Consider the following 27,300-nt stretch of genomic DNA (forward strand, 5'->3'; position numbering starts at 1 on the left):
TATTTGTGCTTTTAACCTGTTGGTTGTTTTATTATGGTTTTAATTTTTGTGAACCGCCCAGAGAGCTTCAGCTATTGGGCGGTATAAAAATGTAATAAATAAATAATAAATAAATAAAATTTTGGACTGCATGTGGGAACGCACACGGCTGATGGAAAGCTTCTCCATATCCAAATCTCCCAAAGCCAAGGGGTCAAGGAGAAGAACTGTAGCCAGCTACCTCTTTCATCTCCACTTTTGTATGTAAATGGTTTTTCATAGGGAACCATTCAACACCCACAGCTCTCTAACAACATCCTGAAGAGCTGCAACCCAGGAATATGTTATCATCTCAACTGCTGTTTGTGTGAACTTGGCTACATTATTTTAACCCTAAAATGTGCTCTTCTGTGACCTCCTTATTTTACCCATGATTTGCTACAGGACATGCAGCTGCCATTTTGAATATGCAACCGGAGTGATAGGGGGTTGCATGTCTCAGCCCAAAGTGACACCAGTGAGCTCCATTGTAGAGTGGGGACTAGAACCTGGATCTCCTGGGTCCCAGTTTAACACTCAGACCACTACACCACACTGGTAATCAAGCAAGCAATTCTATGTTTATTCATTCCAGCCCACTTTCACTAGTGGCTTAAAGCTACCTTCCCACTTTTTGTATTCTAGGCCCAAGCTCAGACATGTGGGGGAGGAGATTCTGGGTCGAAATATGCTCTGAAGTTCAGTCATAAAGAGATTCTAGTTCAAATTAAGCCTTAGGAATTCTGCAGAAACGCTGTCAGCGCCAATGCCAGCTGTAGTGGCAGGTCATGTTGTAACATAGAGAGTTCAAGCATATAAACAGTGCTAGCAAGTGCTGGTGGGAAGATGCACCCTTCATGTGAAGGACTCATCCCATATCTGGGTTGATGATGAAAACCTTTGCGTTTTCCTCCCTTCCTTAGACTTTGGAGAGTTCCATCTGCTCCTTGCAAAAAACCTGCTTGCCCAGTGATGGCCAAGTAGGTTGGGATGGGAACCTCAGCAACACCATCCTTTGGAAAGCTGAACTAGGAAGCGTTTGAATCATAGAATCATAGAATAGTAGAGTTGGAAGGCGCCTATAAGGCCATCGAGTCCAATCCCCCACTCAATGCAGGAATCAACCCTAAAGCATCCCTGACAGATCCAGCTGCCTCTTGAAGGCCTCTAGTGTGGGAGAGCCCACAACCTCCCTAGGTCACTGATTCCATTGTCGTACTGCTCTAACAGTCAGGAAGTTTTTCCTGATGTCCAGACAGAATCTGGCTTCCTTTAGCTTGAGCCCGTTATTCCGTGTCCTGCACTCTGGGAGGATCAAGAAGAGATCCTGGCCCTCCTCTGTGTGACAACCTTTTAAGTATTTGAAGAGTGCTATCATGTCTCCCCTCAATCTTCTCTTCTCCAGGCTAAACATGCCCAGTTCTTTCAGTCTCTCTTCATAGGGCTTTGTTTCCAGACCCCTGATCATCCTGGTTGCCCTCCTCTGAACACGTTCCAGCTTGTCTGCATGGTAGAACAGCATTCTGAATGCTGCACTGTTTCTGCCGCCCCACCTTACCACAGTGCAGATGCTGCTCCATCATGATGCAGCCCCAGGTTGCAATGGTGTGCATGTGAGTAGTGTGATCAGGTTCTCTCGGGAAAACCTGCATGATTGGCTTCACCCACATGGCAGTGTATTTGCACATGCACATGTTGAAGCACAGCATTGCACTGTGCTCAAGTGGTCCTACAGGGCTTGAGTGTGAAGGTTCCATCTCTCTCTCTCTCTCGCTGGATCTATTCTAGTTTATGCCCTGTCTCTCGATTACCTCCTTATTCGCACTTATCTCGCCCAGATGCAGCTTGCAAAACCGCAACTTCTGGACATTTCCATCCTGCATCCATTAAGAGCTGCTTCTCTACAGATAATAGTAACCACATCGAAATGGAAACACTTTGAAGCATTTCTGATTAGAGTCCTAAACTTGTTGTTTCTCTGATTAAAAGTGATAATCCCCATAATACAACACTTGAGAACCTATTTTTAATGAAACCTTTAGAGGGATATCAAAGAACTATTTACACACATCTAATATTTTAATTAGATTAAATTCTCAATTTAACCCATTACATACACGTACACGCACCTTTGATGATCTGCATGTTTAGTGTTTAGCCCCAGATGCTGGAAGTAATGAATGCTGGACCTTTTTGATTGAATGGGCATTTGTGCCTTTCCAGTCTGACTCTCTTTGTATGTATTTTTATCGTTATTATTAGTATTAGTATTAGTATTATTTTCCTGAGCTATAGAATTTAGTTAATTGAAGGAGTCTCTTACCACCACACATTAAGGGTCTCTAAATTAGCATCTCATTCTGATTAGAAAATGCAGACAAACATTTTTGCTTTGATCCGAGGATTTAGTTGAAGTAGGCCACGGTCCCCTGAAAATGAGCTGATGGCCTTATTATTAGGATGAAATGCAAATGCGTTTCATGTGCTGGGAAATGCTTAATGTCTTAATTGATCACCTTCTGGACCACATATGCCTGCCTTGTGTCTTCCACATCACCTGGAAATCAGGGTAACTGAAAAAGATATAAACATCCCCAGCTTTGTAAGGGATATTTAAATTGTACTCCCTAATCCCTCTCCACCCACCCAGGTAACTTTCAGCAGCATTCTGACATTTATTTTTTTTAACTGGTGAACTTTGACAATAAAGGAAGTTAATTATTTTTTACATTCCCGTGAAGAAGCTACTTTCTTAGATATTTAGATGATCCCAGGATGGTGTTTGAAAAGATGTTGGCCAGGATGATTTGCATGTGCTCAGAAAGGTTGAGTTGCTAAAAATAACCAAAGGGACAGAGAAAAACTGTTGCGTCCTCTTCTTAATTTCCCTTCTTGCTCGATGTTTTAATTGTCGTTAACTCTGAAAACACAAAGAGGACTCGCAATACATACAGCAATCCATTGATTTCTAATTGCATCCTTCCTTGTACAGGGTTGCTTTGAAACTCCATGATTCCATGGGAAATAACCATGTTCCAGCTTGAGGAAGATGTGCAGTGCAATCTAAGCATATTTACTCAGAGGTAAGTCCCATGAGCTTAGTCCCTAGTAAGTGTGCTTGGAGGGCTACGTTATGCAGGACCGCAGGAGGAGCAGAGAATTTTCTGGGCAAGAGATGAGGATAAAGGGGAGTGAGAACTTGAAAGGCAGCAGGTGAGCAGGAGGTAGGGCATGGATAAATACACTAGACCTGATGGTTGTGTGCTACCTCCAGTATTTGAGGCAATAAGCCTGTGTGCACCAGTTGCTGGGGAACATGGGTGGGAGGGTGCTGTTGCACCATGTCCTGATATGTTGGTCCCTGGCCGATGGCTGGTTGGCCCCTGTGTGAACCGAGTGCTGGACTAGATGGACCCCTGGTCTGATCCAGCATCAGGGTTGTTCTTATATGTTTGTTTGTTTTTATCTTAAGTTGTGAACCACTTTGAGTTTTTTTAAAACACACACACACACCTGTGGAGGCTGGTGGCTTTGATTTCGGTGGGGCTGTGGATCTGTTCTGGGTTTCAGTCAGAACTACCCAGAACTCCAAAGGACCTATCCTAGGTGCTGAACCCCATCCCCAGAGGGGAATGGTGCAGACTATGTGTCAGGAGCAGGCCACTCTGGTATACCAATTCTTGACCTTGCTGCCAATCATACCATGTTACGTCTGTGTTTATATCCTTCATAAAATGATTGCCCTTTTCTTAGATGTCCCATCGAGAGAGAGAGAGAGAGAGTGAGAGAGAGAGAGTGAGAGAGAGAGAGAGGACATTCAATTTAGCTTGTTAAGGGAATAGGTCAAAATGCCCTTTAAACTTTCTAACTGATATGGTTTCCTTTCTGTGCAGGCAGGCAGAAAGGGGTTCTTCTCATTAGCCCAAATGCACTGTCTTTATAACTTAAACATGGGCTTATCTAAACTTTAAATCAGCCATGTATGTGTATGTATGTATATATATTCAGACAGTGTCCCAGGGTACTCTGAGGTTCATCGGAAGCTTATTATGAATTACTAAGTGAAAACATCAATAGTGGCACATAGGATTTCCTGTAAGGCCAACTTCCTCCCACAATGTATAGCTGCAGGGGACGTGTGGGTTGTGTTCTGTGTTACACTCTCAGGGTGCATACAAATGAGCACCATTTGAGTGATGGGGCCACTGTAGAAGTACATCCCCTGTGTTGTGTTCAAATGTACAATCTTCTCTCTGGCATCATGCGTGCAGCAGAACCTCGCTCTGTGCAGTGCTGATGAGCTAGAACCGGTGACAATGGGACCCCCTCCAATCCCCCATTTAAACTTTCAAATCAGTGCGACTTTCTTTTCTGTAAAGATAGGCAGGTTTTCAACATTAAAAAAAAATGTGCTTTAAAAATAATAATTAGGGGACCAAGGTATACTTATTTGAATAAATATTCATTCAGTGTTTTAAAATACTCTTTGTAAAGGCAAACAATCTACCTGAAACACACGGACAGAGACAAGACAGGTGACCGAAACAGTGCTGAAATTGCTGACCAGTACATCTGTAAGTTATGTAGTGATGGTGGAAAGTAGCTGGGCTTAGGAGGGAAATCCTATGCACACTTATCTGGGAATAAGTCCCATTGAACTCAGTGGGGATTACTTTTGAGTAGACGTGTGTGGGGTTGCACTGTACCTCTTATTTTGTATGCAGACTTAGTTATTGTGGTGCAACATTGTGAGAAACACCATCTGTTTGGTCAGGACTACATATGAACTGGGTGTGCATCCTAGAATATGCCCCTACACCAAAATTCTCTGCAATGCTTTGCAGTCTGGGGCAAATGCTTCGGGGAACCTGAGCAGATGAGGTGAAGGTATTTCTAGGTCAGGAAGCTTGAAAATCACCATCATTTAAGAGAATAGCTAGTATCCATTTTTAGCTAGTGAGACATGGATCCAAGTGAATTCTGTTTGAAATGTATGATTTATATATTATTTATTTATTATATATTTTATACCACCCTTCAATCATATTCCCAGGCTGGCTTACAAAAAAAGAAAAAGAACAAAATAAATGTAAATACCAAACAAAGCAGAAAGCTAAATGCCACAACAGAACCCATAAAAAGTGTCACATGAAACAATCAGCAGGATTAAAATTGTGCATAAAAGGGTCTTTGCCTGTGGCCAAAAAGGACAGTAAAGTAGGTGCCAAGCGAACTTCTCCAGGAAAGTTCCACAACTGGTGTACCACCACCAAGAAGGCCTCGCCTCTGCTATTTTTGAGGAGGGGTTCCTGGCATAGATGGCATGTGAATGCTTCACCCCAGTCCCAGTCTTTCAGCATTGCATTGCATTTAACAGTCCCACTATTGGATCCGTTTCCCAGAGAAAAGAAGCACAGCGATTCAAGAATTGTGCACAGGGTGATGTGGGGAAAGGAAGAGAGAACTCCAACCACCCATAGTCACCGAACACACCTGCCACCATTTTATCCCATCCACATGTTGTAAGGATAGAATGGAGAAGAGCAGGATGAGGTGTGTTGCCTTTGGCGGGGGGGGGGGGGAGGCAGGGTATAAAGGAACAAAACAAAACAGCTGTGCACATCTGCTCTTAACTGAAAGTCCCAATTTCCAATCTCTGCTCTGCCAAGAGCTCAGACTGACCAAACACCCGATGCCTTCCGCTCCCCACACCCAATTCAATTTGTAATATAGGGACAAGATCTTGCAGGGTCATTGTAACTTCTAAGATGACATATGTGTAGCACTTTGGGAACATTTCAATCTAATTCCTTTGGAGTATGCTATTTTAATATTATATGCTCTAACCTATCTATCTTTTCTTTCTTTTTTACTGAAGCAGAACTGTCTTCAAATTAAAGTTGTGTTATGGTGTAATCCCATACATGTCTACTCAGAAGAAGGCCCCATTGTATTCAATAGGATTTACTTCTGGGTAAGTGAGGGGTAGGCATCCTTGCTCCCTCCAGGTGTTTTGGACTCTATGTCATATAATCCCTCACCACTGGCCATGCAGGCTGGGGCTTAAAGGAGTTGTAGTCCAAAACACTCTTACGCTCCACCCTTACCTGGGAACAAGTCCCATTGAATTCAGTGGGGCTTCCTTCTAAGTAGACATGTATAAGATTGCACAGCAAATTGGTTAATCCTATGAATTTTAGTTGACCAATTGATTAACCTATAAATTTGCATATGAGTAAAACCACTTGTTTCAAAGCAAGAAATAAGACTTCCTTTGTTTTTAGGTGCTTCACTCATGTGCCATAGCAGGGCATTCTCTTAGAAGAAAGTATTCACACCTGTTTGAGATAAATGGCAGAGTGCTTGCTATACTCACTTCCTCTGTGTGTGTGTGTGTGTGTGTGTGTTTAGATAAATATTTAAAATCTGCTGTTCAATCACTTGGATCACCTCTTGGAATTGTAAGACTTTTTCTGTCTAAACATACATAGGATTATGCCCTAAATCAGCCTTCCTCAACCTAGGGCGCTCCAGATGTGTTGGACTACAACTCCCAGAATGTCCCAGCCAGCTGCTGGGGCATTCTGGGAGATGCAGTCCAACACATCTGGAGCGCCCCAGGTTGAGGAAGGCTGCCCTAAATGCTCTTAATCAGTCAAGCTAACCAAATAATTGGTTGAACGTTGCAACCCTTTACCAAAATTGTTATTATTAGCTAAAAGGCAATTTAAACAGGCAATTTGTCACAAGGCCGTCCTACAGCTGTCAAAATAACCGAGATGTTTCCATCAGTAATATCAAGATTATTATTGCTTTTTGAGCTGCCTAACTGTAGTTAACAGAGCCGGATTGAATCAGCACACTTAGTTTTCAGGGGGAGGGGTGTGAATACACTGCCTGTAATATTAAAATGTGTTGCAATGGACCATCCTTCACCTCTTGATATGAGGCAAATAAGTACGTATTTGCATTAGATTACTGCCTCAAAGTAGACGGTTTGCATTGACATTTCTATCTTGCTATCATTTCACCTGGCCTAACTTTGGAGAAGGGCGGAGCATCGGGGCTTGATTACGATTGCCTGAGGGGGTGCATCAAATGACTTGCCCCCACCACAAGTCAAGGTGCATAGCACTAAAGGCTGGCAGCTGAGGCATAAAACCCACCGGCAGGTCTTCCCCTCCCTGGCAGTAAAAATACAATAATGATACACCAAATGGCTAATATTTACTGCTCTTTATGGCCCTGAAAATCACCTGCCTCACTCCACCTAATGGTTGAGTCCTGTTGAAGAAAAAGCCACAGTACAATGATCCATTCATTGTACCTTCTAACAGGAGAGAGGAGGTTGCAATTAAGGTTGCTATCCTATGCGCACTTATTTTGGAGTACGTCTCATCCAACTCAGTAGCACTTACTTCAGAGTAAACATGCACTGGATAGGGCCCATCTCTGTGGTTTTGTTACTGCATGAGAGTTGGGAAAAGACAATCATCCAGTTCCTGGCTGTTATATCTATTTTTCCCTATGTGAAATTTTAAAAATTATTATTATATTCTCGTTAATGTACTCAAAACCCACAAAAACGGGAGAAAGAACCATACATATGTCCATCATTTATCCTTCGTATGCATGGATGCACATGACTGATGTTGAGTGAAGAAAATATCTAAGCTGTACAGATGAAAGACCAGAACACCAAAAGTCCAAAAGAAAGCAAAAGAATGATTAGAACAACCTAACTTCCAAGCAGTGGTTTTTGTCAAAGGGGGAGAATAAAAGGGGGCACCCCACTTTCAACATTCCTTTCCACAACAAATATACAAGCTGTTGTTGTGTGTTGTTGTGTCACTGCTCCCCTGTTCTCACTGCACACCTCAAAATGTTTGACCCAATCTAAGGAGACTCAGACTATGATATATAATAAGCTACATCGGAAGGAGCATCTTATCCTACGGTTTAGTCACATTTTAAAAACCGTCCCATCACCACATTCTTTTCAGGGTTTATTTCTAGTCCTGTGTTTGAAGAATCCGTGTTTTGTCGAAGAAAGCTCACTGGAATATAGTACCAGAAAAAGAACTGAAATGTGGACAAAGTTTGAACAGACTAGCAGGAACTTCAGAGAGAGGTCTGTCTTGCCTTTGCGCACATACAGCCTCGTCAATTACAAATTGGTCAGTTGCAGAGACACTCTGAACAGGCTACGGTCTGCTCTGTTGTTGTAACCAGACCCCTAAGTACACGTTGTACATCTGTGGGGGGGGAAGATGTGGGGAGTTGGTGGTAGTTAATAGGGACAGAAACATTGCGATGCCATCTTCCCAACGCGCCTGAAAGATTTCGAGTTACACAGACTGAAATTTATATATATAATGCTATGCACACTCACTTGGGAATACGCCCCGTTGGATCCAATAAAACTTACTTCCCAATAAACAGCAAGCCTAGGATTACACAATTCAAAGTAGACTTAGATGCGTGGCATTGGGCTGTTGAAGATGCACATCTAATTTGGGGCATGCTTACACAGAAGCAAGTCCCCACTATGTTCAAGGGAACGTTTTCTTGGATCAGTGTGAGCACGACTGCAGCTTTACAGCGCAATTGTCTGCATATTTACGCAGAAGTAAATCCAACTTCGTCCAGTGGGGTTTATTCTCAAGTACCAGCAAACCCAGTCTTCAAACACAGTCTTTAAGGCGCTCTGCGTTAGTTTTACTGCAACAGACTAAAACTGTTTTCTCTCCGGGTTGTGAAGAAAGTAGTTTCCTCCTGTAAAGATCTTGAAACTCTTTGTCAATTAATCACATTTTGTCTTTCTCCCTGCCCAGCTTTTTAAAACCGTATTTTAATTTATTGTTTTCAAACCACCTGTCCTCATGGATTCTTCTATATGTTGTTCCCCCTTTGCAGAGTACAACAAATATTTATCTTACTTTCTTTTCCAGATTGCTTTTATGACATTATTATTATTATTATTATTATTTGCATTTTTATACCGCCCAACAGCCAAAGCTCCCTGGGCAGTTCACTGGACTTTTCTTCCTTAGATTTTTAGTATTACACACATACCAACAGAATTTTAAAATGGAATAGGCATTTTAAATCTTTGTATAAGAGCAGCCTTTTATGCGAAGAAAATCTTCGGTTTTTCTAGAGAAAGGACTTTTTAAAAAGTCTTTAAAGGACACCATAGGAAAAAGCTCAGACACGATCCGTTTATAGCTCCGCACCTTCAAAAGTACATTTATCCCAACCAGAGAAATGTCAGCGTGTGCTTAACTCACCCGTTGAAACCAACGGGCCTCCAAAGTGCGTTTCTTTTTGCCTGGATCGTGGCCCTTCACATTCAACTGTCTTATTAAGATCGCAACCCCTATGCACGCTTACTTGAGGAATAAACTTCACTGAACTCCGTGAGACTTTCTTCTGAGAAAACACGCACAGGATTGGGCCGCGGGGGGGGGGGCGATATAGAATGCGATGAGAATCAAATGGGTGGAAACGGCGCGGTGTTTCCATGGCCGAGAGCGCAGGACTGCTCGCATCTCGCCCGTGATGGAGGATGGAGAGCTTCCAAGAACCCGCGGTCTCTACCTCCGCTTTTCTTTTTAAGAAGCAGAGTTCACCGTTTGCCCCCCACTCAAATGTGTATTGACCGTGCGGATTGGGGGCGGCGGGGGGAGAGAGAGAAGGGGCCGTTTCCCAGCGGCCGAACCCTCCTCCTTCGAGGCAAACGCTGCGGGACCGCGTCGGTTATGGATGGTCCCCCAACCGCCGCGTCTTCGCTGGGCCCGATCCGCCGCCTCTGCGGGTCCTGGACCTCTGGGCCCGTGTCTGGGCCCCCTCCCGCGCGGGCGGAGAGGCGAGGGGCGCTCCGCTCTGTCCTGGGGGGCCGCGGGGCCAGCGCGCCCTCTCCAGAGGCGGACCAGCCGGCGTCCTTGGGCAGCGGACCCCCGCCCCGAAGCCGCTCCCCGTTCCGGCCGGGCCAGCCTCCCCCGCCCGGCCACCCACCCCCCGGCCCTCGGCCCGTCCCGGGTGGGGTCCTTGGCGGGGCAGGGGAGGCTGGCTCCCGGGGCCCTACATAAGGCGCGGCGGCCCGCCCGACTCGGCGCCCTCGACGATGTCCACCTCGTCTTCCGCCTCCTCCAGCAGGAAGGCGGCCGGGGGCGCGCCTTGGCGGGGCTCGGGGGCGGCGGGGGCGCTGCCGCTGGGCTTGCCCGACGGCTCCGGCTCGCGGCCCGCGGGCTCGGCGCCCTCGTCGGCGCTGGGGCCTTTGGGCTCGTCCTGGCTCTTCCGCAGCTGCTTTTTGTGCTTCATGCGCCGGTTCTGGAACCACGTCTTCACCTGCAAGGACAAGCGGAGCCGAGTTGGGGGGCGCCCGGTTGGGAACCCCGCCGCCTGAACTCCCTCCCCGCCCGCTGCCGGAACGGCAGTGGAAAGGGGGGGGCGAGAAACACGGGCCGGGGTGGGGGGGCACATTGAAAGAGGGGGGGCGAGAAACACGGGCCGGGGTGGGGGGGGCACATTGGCCAGGATTCGGAACAGATCCGGATGGATCGCCTGGCGCCAGTGGGTCGGCGCGCTGCACCTCCTCCTCGGCGCGCCCCTGCGCTGAACAAGGTTTGGCCAAGAAGGACGAGTCCGGTTTTCTTGGGTCGGGGCGGCCAGGGGAGATGGAGGGCCGGGGTCCCTCCTCCCACGGACAGCTCTGTCATTCATCAGAGCGTCTTCTACGGGGCACTGCGGCCGGATGGAGTGCGAGGAGGCCCATCGGCGCTGCATTTTACAGAGGGGAAACTGAGGCGGAGAGCCGTGGCTGACGGCCACTCAGTGTTAACCCGTCTCTCCTTCAATCTTAGGTGGACAAGCTGGGGTGGGAGGTGGGGAGGAGATCAGTGATTAAAAAATCCACACCTCTCTGCTCATGGTCAGAGACACCCTCGCCTTTACCGCACACCTGTGTTTCCTCAAATCCGACGCATCTTTGCCCCGAGGTCAGTTCAGTGGGACTTGATTCCCTGGTGACTCTGCAGCCCCATCAACACCGAAAAGGGAGCATAAGGCCGCAGTCCTATGATGCACCCTGAACCCGGGAGCAAGCCCGGTGGAAATGCACGGTATTGACTCCGGAGCAGACGCTGCGGTGCGCTCATGTATCCCCCCCCCTTCCCTGTTTCGTCGGTCGATGGTTCTGCTCTACTACAGACGGCAACCTGCAAGGTCCTTGGGCAGCCACTGGCCCTTGGGGCTGAAGTGTTAGCCCCATTCAACGCCATGCACTGCGATGGCGAGGCGCAATTATTATTAATTATTTGTGTGGTTTCTTGAACGTCGTGGTTTGTGTTGCTCTGAGTCGCCCTAAGTACCCATTCTGTATCCTCAGGAGTAAGTGGGCCTCCTCCATTTTCCTGCGGATCTGGTGCCCCGCAGCTATGTTGGACACCGATTCCCATGCTTGCTGGGGGGTGCTAGGTAGCGGCGTCCCACTCTTCTGCAGGGCCCCAGGTCCGGGGAGGCTGTTGGCGGACCCCGGCCGCGTTCTCACGAAGGCGGTTGTTCCTCCCCCCCCTTACTTGCGAGGGGGAGGGCTGGGGCTTCCGAGCCTCGCCGCGCTCCCTCTCCTCCTGCGCTGCCGCCTACCTGGGTCTCGGAGAGGCTGAGGGCCGTGGCCAGCTCGACGCGCTCCGGCGTGGAAAGGTAGCGCTGGATCTCGAAGCGCTTCTCCAGGCCCGAGAGCTGCGAGTCCGAGAAGACGGTGCGGGCCTTCCGACGGCGGCAATGCTTGCCCGGCAGCTCGGCGTGCGGGTGGGGCTGGAAGAGCGCGGGCACCGGCACCCCTGCGGGGAACACACAAGCACCGAGCAGAGGCCGTGGGGCCGGGCCGGCGGACTCCGGGGCCCGTGCCGCCCGCCCGCCCGGCCCACTTCGGGAGGCGCCAGAGCCTGGCAGTGGAGGCTGGGGGCTCCGATTTAGGGGGGCTGGGGGGGGCCTCCGGCGTTTCAGCCGGCACCAGACCTCTCACGGTGCTGAAGCCCAGCTGGCAAAGCGGCCCGCACCTTGGAGAGCTCCTTGGGCGTCCTGGCTGGTCCCTGACAGCCACCAGCCTCCAAGGGAGTCCCGCGGCCCCCCTCCCAGCAGAGGCCGCAAGCAACCCAGGAGGCGCGACCGAGGTAGAGTGCCTCGGCAGGAGGAGGTTCGCTTCCTCCCCGTCCAGAGCCTGCTGTCCCCGAGGGCTGCCCCTTGCCCGGCCTTCCCCAAGGAGGAAAGCCATCGCAGTAAAGAGCCTCCCGTCGGGTGCCCATTTGGGGCGGAAGCCAGGGCAGATCTCCTGCGGGGAGGGCGGGAGAGGACTGGGGGAGACCACGTGGGGCGTTTGGAAGCAGGGGAGCCCCTGGGCCTGGCCGTGGAGGGGGCGAGGCTCCCGGACACAGAGCCACCGCGGCCTCCCCGGGTGCTGCACGACGGCTCGTTCCGGCCAGCCTGGCCCACGCTGGGGTCCTACACACCTGAAGGCCGCTCGGCACCCCCCACCCCACCCGCCACCGCTACCCTCAGTTTAACCACAAGGCTCCTCTCCGCCCCCGATCCCCTCCAGTGTAGGCAGGGATGCGCAAACCACACGCTCTTTAGCGCTCCAGAAATTTAGGATTGTAAACTGCAGTCCCCACTGCTGGACGGCAGATTTACACCCACACCTTTCTCGCGGCACCCCCAAATCTCTTGGCAGAAGAACTGCCTACCCCCCCTCCCGAGTGTTGTCCTCCCCCTTAAGCTCTGGACAGAGGTGCGTGGGTCGGTGGGTGGGTGGCTTCCTTCCTTCCTTCCTTCCTTCCTTCCTTCCTTCCTTCCCTCCCCTGCTTCCTGGAGTCCGTTTACAGAGCCGGGCTCCCCCCCACCGCCCCGACCCACTTGGCCACAAGTCCTGCGAACTTCGCACATGACGCTCCCAACGAAAGCGGCCAAAATTCCTTTCCTGCTGGCCAGGCGCACTTCTACGCTTAAGCGGGACGTCTGTTTTTCTACTCCTTCTCTGCTCTTACGCATTTGGACACAGTTCGGGAGGTGGGTAGAATCAAAGGGGATTGGGGGAGGTGGCTAAAGAGTGCCGGGGTAACTCATCCCCGGGTAAGTGATCTGGGATGCAGGGGAGTCTGCGGAGCAAATTATTATTATTATTATTATTATTATTATTATTATTATTATTATTATTATTATTATTATTATTATTATTATTTATATCCCGCCTTTTCCCCAATACTGGACTCTTCTCGGGGACTGGGCTGGTATTTCTCTTTGGCAGGTGGGTCAGTCCCCGTCGCTGTCCTTGACAGAGCTGGGCGTCTCAGCTTCCGACCCTCTACCCCTCGAAGACAGGGCCCTCCTCCTCCTCCTCCTTCGGGAGTAAGGGAGAGAAGCCGTTCTTCTAAACAGTCACCGACCTAAAGAGCTCCCTGTCATGTTGGCTTCAGAGACATAAAATAGGTTTAGACTACAATCCATTAGTCTTACCCCAACCTGGTGCCCTCCAGAAGTTTTGGTCCCCTCATCACCGACCATGCTAGATGGGGCTGATGGGAGTTGTAGTCCAAAACACCTGGTGGGTACCAAGTTGGGCAAGGCTGCTATACACAGTTACCTGGACTGAAGTCAATGTTATTGGCTTCTGAGTAGCCAAGGTCAGCGTTCCGCTGCCGGTGACCTCTCTGGGTCTTGGGGAGGGTCCCGCCTCCATCCCTAACCTTCCCCCAACCGACCTAGATTCTGTTTCTGGTGGCCGTCAGTGAATCCATTCTGGGCTTCAGTCAGAGCCAACCAGAAGGCTAAAGGAGCTCTCCAAGGTCCCACTTTGCCAGCTGGGGTTCAGCACCATTAGAGGTCTGGCTAGTTCCGACTGATCTTCACCCACCTGCATTCCCTCTAGAATCCTTACAACAGCCCTGTAAAGTAGGCTGGATTTGCCATATCGCAGATGAGACGCTGAGGCAGAGGGAACAGTGCCATGCTGAAGGCCATTCAGTGTGGCTCTGGCAGCTGAAGTGAGACCTGAACCCAGGACTTCCCGGCTCTCAGCTACTTCAGCCTTCCGAGATCTTCTAAGGGAGCATTTCAGCCAGGCCGCTTTAGATATATTATATATACATATATTCATTCCCGGCAGGGATCCTGGGTAACGGGTTACCTCCCACCCACCCCTGCGCCCCCAAACCTAGAAAACCTCGGCAATGAAATATCTTTGAGGACTTGATCAAAGTTTCCAGATGCTGCCTCGGGATATGCGGGTTCCCTTTCTTTTCCAGCAAGGCAGAAATTCAATCGGTGCAGCTTTTCCCAGCAGCACAAAACAGTAGCTGCGGAGGAGACTTTGTAGGCTGAATTTCTGCCTTGCACCCCAAAACGGGCACCCCAGCCCCAGCCCGCCTCTGTCAGGAGCAGCATCTGGATCCATCGATCAGTTCCTCAGAGATATTTCATGGTCAAGATTTCCTAGGTTTGGGGGCGCAGGGGAGAAAGAAAGCCCCCTTTCCTCTCCCTCACGTGTGCCAGCAAAGAAATGGCATTTGGCACCGAGTCCAAGGAACGGATCGGTCTCCTGGTGCCCGTCACCAACTTTTACCGCTCTCTTTCTCTCTTTCGCCCACGGTATTTTTCTCCCTGCTTTCTTGCCCTTCAACTAAGACCCTGCAAAAGTGGCTCATTTAGAAATAAACCGCTGGTGTGTTAAATTCTGTGTCACAGGATGGGTACAGACGACGTTTTACCAGGTGGCACTGCCTTGCTTGTCACTTATTGGTAAACCGGGTTAAAATGGTGCTATCATTATAAAGCCAGTTAATGGGTAAACCGGGTTAGATTTGTACAATCTTGCTGAGAATTTTGCTGCCTACGAGGCGGAACTGTGTCGTCCGACTGTACAATGATTTGCCAGTGGGTGCAGTCTTATCTATATCTACTCAGAAGTAAATCTCGTTGTTTTCAGTGGAGCTTACTCCTAGGTAAAATGTGTATAGCATTACAACCACAGTCATACGACATTTTTTAACGTTTAACAACGGGCGTTGTTTTCAGCTGATTATTCTTTTATACTAAATTACCTGAGATGTATGCTTACTCGGAAGTAAACCCTATTGTGACAAGACAGGGTTTACTGCCAGGTAAATGTGCATAGGATTGCAGTCTTTATGCTATGTACTTTACATGCTCTAAATTGTATAAATGATTACAACTGGAGCCTATATTCGCTTAGACTCAGACAAGCATTTAGATCCGCGCTGTTATTTTGACAGCTCATTTTCTTTTTCTTAGAAGTTAGTCATTCTGGGCAACTTTAAAAATTGTTTGTTTGCTTGCTGGTTTTGTGAGACTGCCACCCATTTCTGGGAAAAGTGTAAACACAAATATCTTAAGCAGGGACTACGAGGATACACCAATTGCATTTTTAAGGGGTGCATCCTGAACGCTTTCTAACACTAGGAAGGATTTCAGCTCTTTTAGAGCAATTTCATGCGATGTCTCTGCATTTAATTTCTAACCCTTCCCTGTAAACTGTCGGGAGGCGACCCATTTTCGAGCACAGTTCTATCCATGTCTCGTCAGAATTAAGTCCCACTGGGTTCAACGGAATTTACTTCCAGGTAAGCGCATACAAGACTGTAGCCTTAAGCTGAAATCTTGCACACACTTACTTGAGAGTAAGCCCCATTGAAATCAATAGGATTTCCCTCCAACTATGCACACATAGGATTGCGCTATTAAGGGTGTAATGGACAAATTTCTTTTTATTCCCTTTTATCCCACAGCGGACTTACTAAATCTGTACATCGATGGCAGATAAATAAAAATAGTTTTTAAAATTATTGTTTTAAAACAAGGATTTTCGTCGCGATAAAAACAAAACAAATAAAAGAGAACTTCTTCCCTCCATGTTCTACAATAATCCCCTACGCAACGGATTCTAGACCCTAATAAGTCTCCAGATGTAGGCGGTACTGTGGTCGAGGAAGGAAACCCAATATTTTATTGGGTCTAAAGTGAGAGTGATAAATGATTTCATCATTGACTCTTCAAAATCTTCTCTCTCTTTCTTCTTCCTTCCTAGCCCAGAGAACCTCTTTAAAACGCAGCTTTTGCTACTACTTCTGAAATAATTTACTTACGAAGACTTTTAAAAGTTCGGACTCAGCGGCAGGGCGCGAAGGGCCCGGAGGGCGAGGTGCCTGGAGCCGCGCGGCTCTTGGAAGCCCCGATCTACACCAAGCAGGATAGGGCACTTTGGGAACGCTTAGTAGACTGCCTGTGGGCGAGTCCTGGGCCCCAACAGTTGCCACTGCTGTTAGGACCCGTTTTAACGCAGGAGCGCAGATCCTGCCCAAGGGGAACTTCCGAGGGGAGCCCGCGACCGTCCAGGCCTTTCAGGACGCTGCGAAGGCACCTGAAAGGGGCGGACGGGGGTGCCCTGAACCGCCGCCGAAGCGCCAGGCCGGGCCCCGGTGCCCAGAGGCGCTCTGCTGCTGCTGCTGCTGCTGCCGCCGCCCCAGGTTTCTAGGCACCGAGGTCCCTTTCCGACCCCCGCTCTCGTCTCGCGGCCTGGATCCTCCCTTTGCGAAGGCAGCAGAAAGAGCCGCGTCCTGTTGGGTTGACTTTGCCTCCCTTTCCCCTTCTGACGGTCTGTTCGGAGCGCTCCGGCTTCGCTCCAGGCCCCTGCAGGAGGCAGCGGGGCCGCCCCGTCGAGCGGATCCGGCCAGCCCCACCCCGCGTCGGGAGCGGCCGGAGCGTTGGGGGGATCGGGGGGGGGGCGGCTACGGGGCCGCTGCCTCCCCTGGGCCGGCCAGCCCGGCAGGGCCCGGCCCCTGCGCCACCCCAGCCTCTCCGGCGGAGCGCGCAGCCAGGGCGCAGCCCCGGCGCTTACCCGAGGTGGTGAGGAAGTAGGGGTGGTGGTGGTGGTGGTGGTGGTGGTCCGGCTTGTGGAGCGGGTGGTGCGGGTGAGGCGCCAGCAGGGCCGGGGGCGGCATCAGCGGGTAGCCGTAGTCCAGCAGCGGCACCCGGGAGGCCAGCGGGCTGTGGAAGGGCTCGGACCCCGCGTCCCGCAGCGGCTTGGGCTTGTGCAGCAGGATGTCCTCGATGAAGAAGGAGGTGGGCCGCTGCGAGGGCCCCGACGGCGGCGGCGGCGCCAGGGCGTGCGAGGTGAAGCTCAGGTGCATGGCGGCGGCGGCGGCGGAGGGGCTGGGGCTGGGGCTGGGGCTGGGGCTGGGGGGCCGCCCGGCTCCGTGCTCTCCCCCCGCCCGCCCGCGCGCGCGCCCCTTCTCTTCGCCGCCGCGCAGACGGCGAGCCCCGACGAGGCTCCTTCCCCGCCGCCGCCTGCGTCCCCGCTCGGTTGGCGAAGCGCGAGGTGGATCTTCAGGGGCGTTCGGGAGGGGGGGCGGCTGGATTCGTGCCTTTGAGGGCCGCTCCGAAAGGGGATCTCCAGCGAGCCAATCGCGGACTAGCAGGGCGGGGGGAAACGCGGCTTTGCCCGAGGTGCCCCACCTGAGCGGCGCGGGCGGGCGGCGGGCGGGCGCGGGAGGGAGGGAGCCGCTGGCCGCGGTGCTGAAAGGGGCCGGGCGCGCCCAGCCGGGCCGCGGAGGCGGGCGCGGGGGTCCCCCGCAGCACAGCCGCCTGTGGGACGGAGCCACGCCGGGCAGGCTGCTTTCTCCCCTGCGTCCACGCAGGACGAGACCATGCAGCCCACGTGAGGCAGAGCGCGACGCCTTTGGCTGCAGGTCGGCACACAGGTGGCCACACCTTCCCCGCTGCTTGCGTACCTGGCGAGCAAACGCGCCGGAGGAGAGGAGCGGTCCATGATGCCACGTGCATCCTTTCGGGGAAACTCAATTACTCTCCATGTCAAATCCAGTGCAACTTCTAGTGCCAACGGTGCGGCCCATTTGAGATGAGGAAGGCCTTGGGGGATGTGGGCTTAGCAGGCTAGTGCATCAGCAGAGGTTTTGGGAGAGCCACCGATTCTCCACCTCAGTTCCCCATCTGTGACAGCCTGATGGTTTGAAATGACCGACAATCACAACTGAAAGAACGCCCTAGATACAGGACAGGCGTCTTTGGAAGTAATCAAATGTTTGCCCATTTTTTTCTTTTTGCAAAGGAGGGTTATCTGCTGGTGGTGGATATTTAATGGCGTTTTTTGTTATAACTAGATTTGATGAATAATACAGTTTTATTAATATGTTTGGTTGGTTTGTTTTTTGGTGAAAGCTGCCTTGAGAAGACTACAGTCAAGCAACTAAAATGAAATACCTTTTTCTTGTCTTTTCTTTTTTTTAAAAAAAACCCCAGATTGTTCCCTGGCATTCATTATCCCTTTTTCAAGCCACTAACAACTCCATCCTATGCAGGTTGATCTATGAGTTCAGTACGACTTGCATCCTGGTAAGCAACCTCAGAGTAACACTGGCAGTAAGAAATGGCAGCAGTAAGAGGTATGGTCAGTCCAATTAAAGGCAAATATTTCTGAGGCCTAAGGCTGTAATACTACACATATTCATTGAGAGTAAGCCCTACTGTATTCGGTAGGACTTATTTTGGACTTAGAGTGGGGACCTGTTTCAGCCCAAGGTGCAATTTCAGTTTTGGAGAAGCGTCAGCAGGGGCCGAAGGTGGAGGGCGCCAAGCAATGAAATAAAAACCAGCATCTTGTAGCTCAAAGCTCTTTGTGCCAGTCACTAAGTATTAGGAGAGGCATTTTGACCTCTTAAAGGGGAGACCACCAAATGAGTTGGTGAAGACTGTGGCCAGGGAAAGAGGGTGTGGACATCTCACATCCCCAGATGGTCAGACTGGGACCCCAGGACTGCCAGATTTTGCCCCCAGGCCTGAGGTCTCTTCCCCCCCCCCCAGCTCCCTGCTGCACAATTCCAGTATTGGAGGCAGTATGCCTATGTACACCAGTTGCTGGGGAACACAGGCGGGCGGGTACAGTTCCACTCATGTCCTATTTGTGAGTTTCCCATGATCTGGTCAGCCAATGTGTGATCAGAATGCTGGACTAGATGGACTCTTGCTCTGATCCAGTGGGCCTTTTCTTCTGTTCTTATGGGAGTAAACCCCATTGATAACAATGGGGCTTACTTCTGAGTTGACATGCCTAGAATTGCACTGTTAACACACCTAGAATCAGGGGTTTCAATGGGGGTAAACCAACTGTGCTTGGCCTAGCAATCCTACATTTATACACCAGGTCCACAGATGTGCCACAGTTATGCCTGCATATCTTCTGTTTTGGGTCTAGGGTTCAGGACCTTAGATAGCTCCTTTAGTGTTCTGACTAAAACCCAGAGTGGATTCAAAGCCCCACTGAGATCGGAGTCATCAGCCTTTGTGGGAGAGGAGGAGGGGGAGACAGGCATGGCTAGCAGGTGGTGAAGGAGGGAGTAGCAGCTATGGGGGCATGGTGGAGGCTGCCAAGGGCAGGGTGCATGTGCTCACTGCTGGGCACCATCACAAAATGGCTGCCATGGGAGGCATGCCAAAGGACAAGTAACCTGCCCCCAAAACATAATACACAGGAGAAGTGGGGTCCAAGCTGCAACACTCTTCCCAGCTCCTTTGAACCCACAGTTTTCAGTACCAACAGAAACCTATTTCACAGCAATCTCAGACGTTGCTAAGAAAATGTGTTCATTTAGACCAGCCTTCCTCAACCTGGGGCACTCCAGATGTGTTGGACTACACCTCCCAGAATGCCCCAGCCAGCTGGCTGGGGCATTCTGGGAGGTGCAGTCCAACACATCTGGAGTGCCCCAGGTTGAGGAAGGCTGATTTAGACAGACAGAAAGAAAGAAGGAGGGGTGGGTGGGTGGGTGGATGGGGCACTTTGGTGGGTTTCAAGAAAGGTGTCCAGGGCTGCAATGGTGCTGGTGGGCTCCACATTGCCTACCCTGTTTAGGACCTTTGAAATCATGACTAATGTAAGTCCCATTGATTTCAATGAACTAATGTAAGTCATTAGTCCCATTGATTTCAATGAACCTAACCTAAGTGTGTCTAAGGATGCAATCCTATGCATGTTTACTCAGAAGTAATGTCCAATGTGTAGAATTGTGCTGTTAGTCAAGATCCACCCCATTATCTTGTTGGGATTGTATTCCTACCCAATTCGTCTTCTTATGTTTCGTTCCTTATTATCTATTTTTCCCCCTTCCTTTTCCTTCTCTCTCTCTCTCTGCTTGTTTGTGAGTGGTTCCCCCCCCTCCTAATCTGTAACATTTATTTCCCCAGAGTCAATTTGCTAAAATTAGGGTGATACACCACATCATAGCCGAGATAATTTCAGCTCGCATCTCAGAAAATTGCTCTAATTATTGATGTTAAATTCAGGGAAATTAAAAGAAGGCTCTTCTCCTTCATCTCCCGATTTTAAGCTCTAATTTGTCAAAATCGAGTTGTCATCACAATTCCAGTCAGGGGCTGTTAATAGTCAAAATGTTTTAATAGAGCCAGAATTCTCGCAACCCATGCTATTAGATAATTAGGAGGGATGTTAGGAAGACAAGTGGTAATCCTTGGGTGCGTGGACAGCAGCTCCATCTAATCCAGCAGGTAGAACAAATTAATTACCAGAATCAATTAGGCTGAAAAGTACAGTTCTTCAGGAAGTGTAAACCATGCCATCCATATGGATGAGCTTGTCAATGGTAAATAAATGGCAAAACCCCGAAAATAATAGAAACGGCAATCATGATAGTTTAATGAATCTGCAACTCAGAGAACACAAGTTAATGTTACTCCAACTCCCTCATGTTTGTCTGGAGAATAATGAAAAGGGCCTTGTACCCCCTCAGTGTCGCAGAGAACACTTCGCCACTCTGCCTGATCGGATCATTAATGCACCTCGCTGTAACACAAGCGTTGTTGAAAACAAAACAAAACCAGGAGCTTGTAGAAAGCCAGACATGCAATGGTGAAGAGGAAGGAGCAAGTCCAGTGGTCTCTTCTCATTGGGCTCGTTCTGGGATGCCCCCCTTCGTATAAGGCCCTAAACAAGTGCCTTCCCCTATACATTCCCAGGTGACATCTAAGATCTTCAGAGGAGGTCTTGCTGGTCATTCCAAAAAGCATGGAATGTTGCCAGAAAGAACCTTGGCAGCAGGGTCTTCTCGGTAGCAGCACCCACCCTCTGGAAAACCCTCCCGTGTGTGGTTGGGGAGGCGGAAAATGTAACATCCTTTAACCGCCTCTTGAAAAGACACCTTTTCACACAGGTTTTTCCTGGGCTGTGACTGCTGCTGGGTTTTACTTTGTTTTTTCCTGGTACTTTTAAACTTCTCAAAGTTTTATATTGTGTCTTGCTGTGTTGTATTTTGGGTTTTTAAATGTGAGTTGCCCAGAGAGCCACAGCTATTGGGCAGTATAAAAATGTAATAAAATAAAATAAATGTGGGCACTCAGCCGGTGCCTGACCATACCTGCATTTGACACCAGCCCTGCTTTGACTCTAGCGCAGACACGATGGTCATCTGGGTGTGCAGCCATCTTGAGATGCTCATCTGGGTACCGTCGAACAGGGCTGGTGCATCTTTTCATGAAGACCCCACTGTACATGAGTGAGGCTGCTGCTGAAAGGGTGGGAAAGCCCCCCAAACCCACTGTGCTTGTCCAAGCCCTTTCGAAGGGCCTGAAAGAGCTCTTTGGGTTCCAAAACCAGGAGCTGCTGGATCTGTGTGCAGCTCCCCCATGTGGCAAACCACCAAACTGCAGAGGGCAGTTTCTGGACTAAATATACCTTCAGGCTCTGGCTTGGCTCTGCCCACTCAGCTGGCCGGTGGAGTCTCCCAGGCAGGAAGTAGTATAAAGGGGCTTCCTGTTCAAGTGAAGCCTTGCTTGAGCATCAAGGTCTTCCTGATCTCTAGTGCGGTAGTGGCTTGCTCCATGGCAGTAGGGTCCCCTGCACCCTCTTGACTTCCCTCGGACTGCTGTGCTCAGCGCTGATACCCAGAGCTTCAGAAGACACATCAGCTTTAGATCACAGTGACAAAGCTGTTGGTTTTAATGGTACTTCATTACCTCTTTTGTATTTATTTATTTATTTATTTATTTCTCTATTAACCGCCCCATAGCCCAAGCTCTCTGGGCTGTTTACCAAAGTTAAAAACAGTGAACATTTTAAAAAAGTATACAAAATTTAAAACCACCAAAGACCGATCTCTTCCGGCAGGCCTGCCTTTTTTTTAATGGTGTGCTGCTTTTAATGACGCACTGGTTTAAAATGTTTGAATTAGTTTTATGTATTTTATGGTGTTTTTATTTAGGGTGACCATATGAAAAGGAGGACAGGACTCCTGTATCTTTAACAGGAATGTAGAAAAGGGAATTGCAGCAGGTGTCAATTGAAGAAGGTGAAATTCTCTCTTCATCACAACAGTTAAAGCTGCAGAAGCCCTGCCCTCTCTTGTATCTGGCCACTCTACTACAGCTAGTGTAGCTTTAACTATTGTGATGAAGAGGGAAGTTCACCCTCTTCAATTGACACCTGCTGAAATTCCCTTTTCTACATTCCTGTTAAAGATACAGGAGCCCTGTCCTCCTTTTCATATGGTCACCATATTTTATTTGTGTTGTACTCCGCCTTGATCCAGACATCAGGAAAAACTTCCTGACTGTTAGAGCAGTATGACAACGGAATCAGTTGCCTGGTGAGGTTGTGGGCTCTCCCACATTAGAGGCCTTCAAGAGGCAGCTGGACAACCATCTGTCAGGGATGCTTTAGGGTGGATTCCTGCATTGAGCAGGGGGTTGGACTCGATGGCCTTGTAGGCCCCTTCCAACTCTGCTATTCTATGATTCTATGAAATATATTATTATATATATTATTATAAAAACAATAGTATAAAACAAAACAACATTTTTCGACATTATTTGACACTGGTGCAGCAGTCCTATGCGCACATCTATTGACAACACCATACAACAGGGATGGGGCAGACTTCAGTGGGATACATAGGGGGTGAAATCTCCTTCCATGCTCCTTTTGTACATCAAATCCCAGTGCCATGCGTAATGAATCCAACTTTTCTCCTCCCATCTGCCATTCTGCACACACACACACACACACACACACACACCACCCTGGCCTCTTCTTCATATATACAAACCATAGGCCTGGATCTCCATGTGTCCAGGGTATGAGATTAAATACAAAATTTTCAAAAGGGTTATTAATATGTGGGTGGTGGCGACCTGCCTCTGAGGAATGTAGAGAAAAGGGCGACCTGCAGCCTTCTTACCTCGCAGGGTTGGAGGTGAAGATTCACCAGTTTGTCATGCCATGTTACAACTGCTTTTGAAACTGAAAGGTTTATTAAGTGGCACCAAGGGTACAAGTGGCTGCCTTTCGGGGAAAGATGAGCCCTATGTTCATAGAATTGTACAGTTGGAAGGGGCCTATGACGCCATTGAGTCCAACCCACTGCTCAATGCAGGAATCTACGTCAAAGCATTCCTGACAGATGGCTGTCCAGCTGCGTTAACTAGATGTGTGGTTCGGTGGCTATCTGCTTCCAGTTGTATGACATAGCATGGGCGTTTGATGTGCAAAGGAGAGGGGTGGGGACAGGGAATGGTCAATAAACCAAAATCTGACTAAATATATCCAAGTCCTTGGATGCATCCAAAGGAGCCCTTTGGTTCCCAGAGTAGTTGTATGGTATTGCATTGTATACACGTAAATACATGTATTGGGTGCTGCCTAATACATTATTGGTATCAGTGACTTCATAGGTCTGAGGTTGATCTCTCCACCTGCATATACATATGCACCTGTGTTGATTTAAAGTGCAATGCTCTAGAAGTCTACTCAGTAGGAAGTTCCATTGAGTTCAATGGGTCCTACTCCCAAGCATTGCAACTTTAGGCATATAATTTAGTTGGACATTCAAAACCTGTACCTGGGTATTATTATAGTTGCTTGGTATCACAAATGTTTAAGAAGCATTCTCCACCTAAGCACAGGTGTACAGGGGGAGCTGCTCTAGTCTAGAGTGGGGGACATAGAGGATTTAGATAGGATGGTTTTAAGGCCATCCAGGCCTCTTCTCTGCCCCTCGGAAAAAGCGAACTCCTGAAACACTTTAGGATTTGGGCTTCGCGCTTCAGAAAGCCAACGGGCTAACAAGTTTTCTCTTAGGAGCAAATGGGGAAAGCAAATGAATTAATAGTGATGAAACAGGCTTAAAACCCAACTTATTAATGGAGCCAGCCGAGGGAGGCAGAGTGAGCTAAGCGGCTTGCCTCACCATTTCATCTAATGCAATTACTTCTCAGGGAGGGATGGAGCCATCAGCGATATTTCTTTTTCAAAGAAGATTCAAAGATTAAAGAAATGGGACTTCAGCAAATCCTAGCGGTTGGGGGAGGGAAGCAGAGCGGGGCGGAGGGGGGGGGGAGAGAGGGAGGGGGAGGGGGAGGGAGGGAGACATTAGGACTAAGGTTAAAAGGAACAAGGCAAAGTGCTCAAAGATCAATCTTGTGTCCAGAAAAGGGAGAGAGGAAGGGGGTCCTTTTTTATCCAGTACTCTTTCTTTTTAAGGCCTGAGAGGCTGAAAAATGAAGGCACAGGGAGGGTTTAGTATCATATGCCTATTGATTTTTATGTGGCGCTTGCAGTACTGTGGAAAAAACAATTTGTATTAGAACTGTGAGTGTCTCCGTGTCCAATGTTTCTGGCCCTCATTGTTGTGAAGGCTAGTTCGAAAGCAAAATAACTTGTCGAGAAATGGCCAGAAATCATGATAAGGTGTCTAAAAGGCTCCAAGTACTTATGTTTTCCAAATGCCAGCATGGCTGAGCTGAAACATTGTGGAGAGAGGTGCAGGGAAGGACGGGGATTCTTAGGGTACGTCTGCACCATAGAATCATAGAATAGCAGAGTTGGAAGGAACCTACAAGGCCATCGAGTCCAACCCCCTGCTCAATGCAGGAATCCACCCTAAAGCATCCCTGACAGATGGTTGTCTAGCTGCCTCTTGAAGGCCTCTAGTGTGGGAGAGCCCACCACCTCCCTGGGTAACTGATTCCGTTGTCGTACTGCTCTAACAGTCAGGAGGTTTTTCCTGATGTCCAGCTGGAATCTGGCTTCCTTTAACTTGAGCCTGTTATTCCGTGTCCTGCACTCTGGGAGGATCGAGAAGAGATCCTGGCCTTCCTCTGTGTGACAACCTTTTAAGTCTTTGAAGAGTGCTATCATGTCTCCCCTCAATCTTCTCTTCTCCAGGCTAAACAGGCCCAGTTCTTTCAGTCTCTCTTCATAGGGCTTTGTTTCCAGACCCCTGATCATCCTGGTTGCCCTCCTCTGAACACGCTCTGGCTTGTCTGTGTCCTTCTTGAAGTGTGGAGCCCAGAACTGGATGCAATACTCTAGATGAGGCCTAACCAGGGCCGAATAGAGAGGAACCAGTACCTCACGTGATTTGGAAGCGATACTTCTATTAATGCAGCTCAAAATAGCATTTGCCTTTCTTGCAGCCATATTGCACTGTTGGCTCATATTCAGCTTGCGATCTACAACAATTCCAAGATCCTTCTCGTTTGTAGTATTGCTGAGCCAAGTATCCCCCATCTTGTAACTGTGCCTTTGGTATCTATTTCCTAGATGTAGAACTTGGCATTTATCCCTTGTTTGTATGCAATTTGTCACTGAAAATAAGGCCAACAAGCTGGAGCATGGGATCCGTTGCTCCTCTTGTGTGTTGTCACAGATTATCCCTTCGCAGTAGGGCCAGTGCCTGGTTCCTTCATACTGACAGCAGAAGGTGCTGCCCATCGATACAATAAGCATTCTTATCCTGCCAGTTCCTTCGCCCTTGAGTAATGCATGGCGCTTTTTTTGCCTAGCAGGGGCACACAGGAGTTCCAGGTCTGTCCCAGTTCGTAGAGACCGCAAGGACTGAACCTGGACTCTCCCACATGCAGACATTTTGCTCTGCTATGAAGCTACAGTGACGCCTGCTAATAATACTCCGTTTATCCACAACGCTTCAACACCATCCCTTTTTATAAATAAAAAGCATAACCTGCACATTATGAGACCTATTGGGTGCAGGGGTGTAGCTAGGTAATGTTAGGCCCTGGATTTAATGGTCTCATGGGAAAAGGGGGATTTAGGTAGCCACGTGTGTTATTTTGGTTGTGAAGCACAGAACTCATGTTTCCCTTCTGACCTCTCTGCCATTCTATGTTTCCCAGCTGGTTCTACCTTCCTGATAGATGAGAGACGCAGCCGGCTCTATATTTGGGGCAAATGAGGCGGTGACCCTCTGCCTACCCCCACCCACTTGTGGCAGAGACTCCCCCCCCCCTTACAACCAGGTACATTTGCTCCAGCGCATGGCATGTAGCTGCCGACGGCCACGCCTGGCCTTCTCCTGCCTTCCTCCACGTCAACCAGCGCACCATCACAGCCACAGGAATAAAATGGAATTTGCTTCTCCTGCCCAGACCTTAAATCCATGTCCTTGGGAATAAGGTACCCTTGTGCTACAGAAAATTATAATATATATTTTGAGATGAAAAAAGTAAATAAAATGAGGATCGGTAACCCAGGTATATGCTGAGTCAGGCTGCTCCCTAACTCTCACGTGTTCAAAAATTAGGAGAAAGGGTGCTGCAGCCAACAGTGTGTCCCAGTAGGCCCAGGGTGGCCCAAAGTCACTTTGTCACTGCCCCCTCACTCTCTGGGTGGTTATTTGGGGGGGGGCTGGGCATTGGCCCCCAGGTCCAGCTGTAGCTGCATCAATGATTAGCCTGGTTTCCAGTTTACCCATAGCTTCTGCTGGTGGTGAAGCCGCTTTGCATTCCAGTCAGAACTCTAAAGAATCTATCCAAGGTGTTTCCACTGGCTAGAGTAGACCTATGGGAATCAATGGGACTTACATTCCATGGATTTCCATGGGTCAATTCTGACTCAATCTGGAACTAATGCATGTATATCAATGATTCATAGCATCAGACTGTGATAAAGGTAGAACTTCCTTATGGGTTTTAAAAGGCAATCTTCTGGCATAAAATGTTTGCCACTGTAGCAGGGTCACCTGGTCACACTCACGATGACGCACCCATTGTTCACTTGGTGGGATGCTGGGAGAGGCTGAATTGGGAAGCTCAGATGTTTCTTTGGAATCTGTTTTCAATTAGGTTCCTCCTTCACTTGGTCACATACTCATTATCCATGGGCAACTATGGTATGCACATGGGCATTACTCATACCCCGGAGACCAATGTAATTATTAAACC

General features: G+C 49.1%; 2 protein-coding genes across 2 annotated transcripts in view; one reads left to right on the top strand and one right to left on the bottom strand.

Moving 5' to 3' along the window:
• REXO2 (RNA exonuclease 2) overlaps positions 1 to 27,300 on the top strand; it is a 261,646-nt gene that overhangs the window by 78,693 nt on the left and 155,653 nt on the right. The window lies entirely within an intron of this gene.
• On the bottom strand, positions 10,102 to 17,222 carry BSX (brain specific homeobox). The gene is made up of 3 exons (XM_063139436.1): positions 16,931 to 17,222; positions 11,665 to 11,861; positions 10,102 to 10,368 (listed from the first exon to the last, which is right to left on the bottom strand). Exons 1-3 carry the CDS (start codon positions 17,220 to 17,222, stop codon positions 10,102 to 10,104), a joined length of 756 nt encoding a protein of 251 aa, XP_062995506.1.

This window comes from Elgaria multicarinata, chromosome 12 (genome assembly GCF_023053635.1).
Source record: "Elgaria multicarinata webbii isolate HBS135686 ecotype San Diego chromosome 12, rElgMul1.1.pri, whole genome shotgun sequence".
NCBI classification, from domain to species: Eukaryota; Metazoa; Chordata; class Lepidosauria; order Squamata; family Anguidae; genus Elgaria; species Elgaria multicarinata.

Coding starts and splice junctions, on each gene's coding strand:
- BSX (XM_063139436.1), bottom strand. CDS start 17,222: ATGCACCTGAGCTTCACCTCGCACGCCCTGGCGCCGCCGCCGCCGTCG. Junction 11,862..16,930: donor CTACTTCCTCACCACCTCGG/GTAAGCGCCGGG, acceptor TGTTCCCCGCAG/GGGTGCCGGTGCCCGCGCTC. Junction 10,369..11,664: donor TCAGCCTCTCCGAGACCCAG/GTAGGCGGCAGC, acceptor TTGTCCTTGCAG/GTGAAGACGTGGTTCCAGAA.